General features: G+C 39.8%; 1 protein-coding gene across 1 annotated transcript; it reads right to left on the bottom strand.

Moving 5' to 3' along the window:
• Positions 1 to 404: 404 nt before the first annotated feature.
• On the bottom strand, positions 405 to 1,356 carry LOC112616564 (sperm protein associated with the nucleus on the X chromosome N1). The gene is made up of 2 exons (XM_025373548.1): positions 1,279 to 1,356; positions 405 to 635 (listed from the first exon to the last, which is right to left on the bottom strand). The coding sequence occupies exons 1-2, from the start codon at positions 1,354 to 1,356 to the stop codon at positions 405 to 407; spliced, it is 309 nt and encodes a 102-aa protein (XP_025229333.1).
• Positions 1,357 to 3,142: the final 1,786 nt, after the last annotated feature.

The following is a 3,142-nucleotide window of genomic DNA, read 5'->3' as shown; positions in this document are numbered from 1 at the left end:
GATTTTGATGTCTTCATTCTGGAAAGAGTGTCACTGTCACCTACACACAATACATATCTTTTTATATGCCCTTCTACCTATTCACACGCTCCAAGAAACACCAAGTCCTTTTCTTTCTATCTTGTGAGATAAAATTTTAAGAAGAAAATTTGTTTCCAGGAATCAGTTCTCCCCCGGTCCTTATTTACAATGTGGGGCTAACTGTCAACATGTGGCTCTGTCCACCAACCCTACAGGATCTCATATCCCTCCCTTCTGAAATGCCTACATCTTCCCTTCCTTTCTTCACCACCTTCAGAAAACAGGCAGAGATATACACAGTCATCAGCTCCTCCAACTTGATTTTATTGTAATCATTGCCATCAGTGGTGAGGATTTGACCAATTTGGTTTCTCCATGTGAGACTAGTCCTCCCCACCCTCCTGTGAAGATCCTTCAAATGAATCTAGGTCTTCCTCCTTCTCCTCTTGAATTGGATAGATGGTGTTCCCTGGGGATTGGTAATTCTCCACTTGACTTGAACTTATTTTCTTAAACTTCTTGTAGGGAAACATTAATAATGTTGGATATTCTGATGTTTTTGTCTTTTTCAAACTTGGTTTTGGGGATAAGTCCCTGTTTGGTGTCTCCTGCATCTGGTGAGAAAACAGGGAGAGGCCAGAAAGACATTATTTTGGGTGAGTAGGATAGAGACTGGATATCAAGGGGGGTCTTTATGAGAAGGAATGCAGGTTGAAGAAGGGGTTTGTGCCAGAGAAGAACAAAGTGGAATCATAGGGTAGGGATCTATGGGGAAGAAGAAGAGGAGTATAGGTAGGGTCATCTGTTAGTCCAAACTGCACAATTGTGTAAGCTGTTTGCTATTTTGCAGACCGTGGTCAAAGTGAAACATTCCATGGGGGTTCAGGCCGGGAGAAACATCCTGCCTAACCACCTGACCACAGGGTTCATAAAGACTCAACTAAAGAAACATCCCTATCATATCTTGCTTAACAGAGTTCTAAGGAACACCACAATGATATTCCACCGGAAAAAGGGCCAAACCACCTGATCATAAGAACATCTTATTAATATCCTGCCGGGCAGCAAGCCATACTGCCCAGCTCCCTCCCACCCATACCTGTAAGTAACCCGGCCTGTAAGTGGCAGTGGACTCTGGTAATAAGCTCGTCCACTTCCACAGGTGTCTGCCATATTCTTGTGTTACTGTTTGAGCCGCCCCTTCTCTGTGTGTCTTTCTTTCACCCATGCCTTCGCTTCAAAACCTAACAATCTTACCTCATCATTTTTGTTGTTGTTGGATTCACAGGGGCTCTTCCTCGTTTCCCCATTGGTGCTTGAAGTTGGCTGTTCCATGATTGTGGTTGGTTGTAGAATGTCTATAGCAGGCTCTTGTAGAGTGCAGACTTCCACAGCTATATTGAAGCTTCCCAGGGGAATGTCCCAGAGCTCTTACCCTCCCTATATATACCCTCCTGGTGACAAGGCAAAGCCACGCCCTTGAGCTTTGTTTGATCATACAGGCAGCGTCCCAGCCAATGGCAGTCCTAGGGTGGCTTTGGCATCACAAAGCACCACTGCTGCCCACTCCCTGGGCTTACAGGGGAGGGGAAAGGGGTGTAGAGGAAACCAAATGCTGTTGTTGTTTCAGCATCCCCTGAAGATGATGCATCCCAAACAGATCTGCCGCCACTCCTCATTTCTCCATGTTTAATGTTCATGGTTCACATGGAAGCTGGAATACATTCATGTTCTGAGTGTTTACACGCAGGATACTACAGTCTAAGATGAACATGTGCAAGACTGTGGGCATAGTTAAGCTTTGTACTGGAGATTGTGTCCAATGCCAAAAAAAAAAAAAAAAAAAAAGAATTGCATTCCGATTGGAAGGGAGAAGTAAAAGGATCTTTTGTCAAAGACTACATGAGAGTGCATGTAGAACTGTCAATCTAAAAAAATGCTTCTACTGTAATTGAGGTTAGCAAGATTGCAGAGTAAGAGATCAACATATAAATCAATTGTATGTTTATATATATGAAGTTATATATTAGAAGTTTATATATTAGAAGAGACGGTGTTTCAGCCAATGGTAGTCCTAGGGTGGACTGGAAGTTAATTTCAACAACTGAAAGTTGAAACTAAGAACAGTGCAACTTAAAATATCACTAAAAATAGAAAGCCTTAGGAACAAATCTGAACAAAGATGTAAATGACTTGTACACTGAAAACTACAAAACATTGCAAAGGTAAATTAATGACATAAGAAAAAATTAAAATGTATACTTTGATTTTTGGTTCCATGATTCAATATCGTAAGATGGCAGTTATTTCCAAATTCATCTGTAGATTCAACTCAATTCTAATCAAAATTCTAAAAAGGCTTTTTTATAGAAATTTACAAGATAATTACAACATTCATATGGAAATGTAAAGTGCCTAGAATAGCCAAAAGACAATTGTTGAATCTTAAAAAGCTCTGAATTTTATCACTGTCAATGTTCTACTTTTGATAGTGTAATGTGGAGGTGTACTGAAGAGTATACTATTGGGAGAGACTGGTTGAAGGGTACATAAGGCCTCCGTGTACATATCTTGGAAACTTCTTGTGAACTTATAATTGTTTCAAAATAAAAAGCTAAAAATGTTTTAAAAGACAGTAAGAGAGAGAGTCAAAGATAGAGAAGGCATGATCCTAGGTTCCTCCCACAGGTTAACACTTGTCTCATTCTGCATAGGAAGTCACAAAACTCAATAAGGGAAAAAAAATTTAGTGAAACAAAAGAGAAGTGGACCCTGGAATTTTGATCCAGCATTCATCAAGGTCACATATCTTTATTTCATACACCATAAAATCATGAAAGGCCTAGCAAAATACCCTGCTGATATCCAGATACAACCAATGTATTGCATTCCCATGACTGTCATCTAAACACAAACAAACCAAAAGAAGATTGGTATCAAGGTATACAAATTTTTTTAGTGAACCCCAGATGTTGTCTAGAGTTCAACAATTCCATGGGTTAAATGCTCACAAGCTAACTTCTAATAATTTTTTGTACCCTTGCCTGCAATTAACAGTGAGAATAACACCCTGTCATGTCATGTTATGGAAAACAAAACAAACAAAACCAAAAGGCATATG

Source organism: Theropithecus gelada, chromosome X (genome assembly GCF_003255815.1).
Source record: "Theropithecus gelada isolate Dixy chromosome X, Tgel_1.0, whole genome shotgun sequence".
NCBI lineage: Eukaryota > Metazoa > Chordata > Mammalia > Primates > Cercopithecidae > Theropithecus > Theropithecus gelada.
Note: the sequence above shows the minus strand (reverse complement) of the source record. Positions and strands in the feature narration are given on the sequence as shown.

Bases quoted from the DNA above. Each gene is read 5' to 3' on its own strand.
- LOC112616564 (XM_025373548.1), bottom strand. From the start codon at position 1,356: ATGGAACAGCCAACTTCAAGCACCAATGGGGAAACGAGGAAGAGCCCC. The intron at 636-1,278 runs GTAAGATTGTTA...TTTTCTCACCAG, and splicing joins ACAACAACAAAAATGATGAG to ATGCAGGAGACACCAAACAG.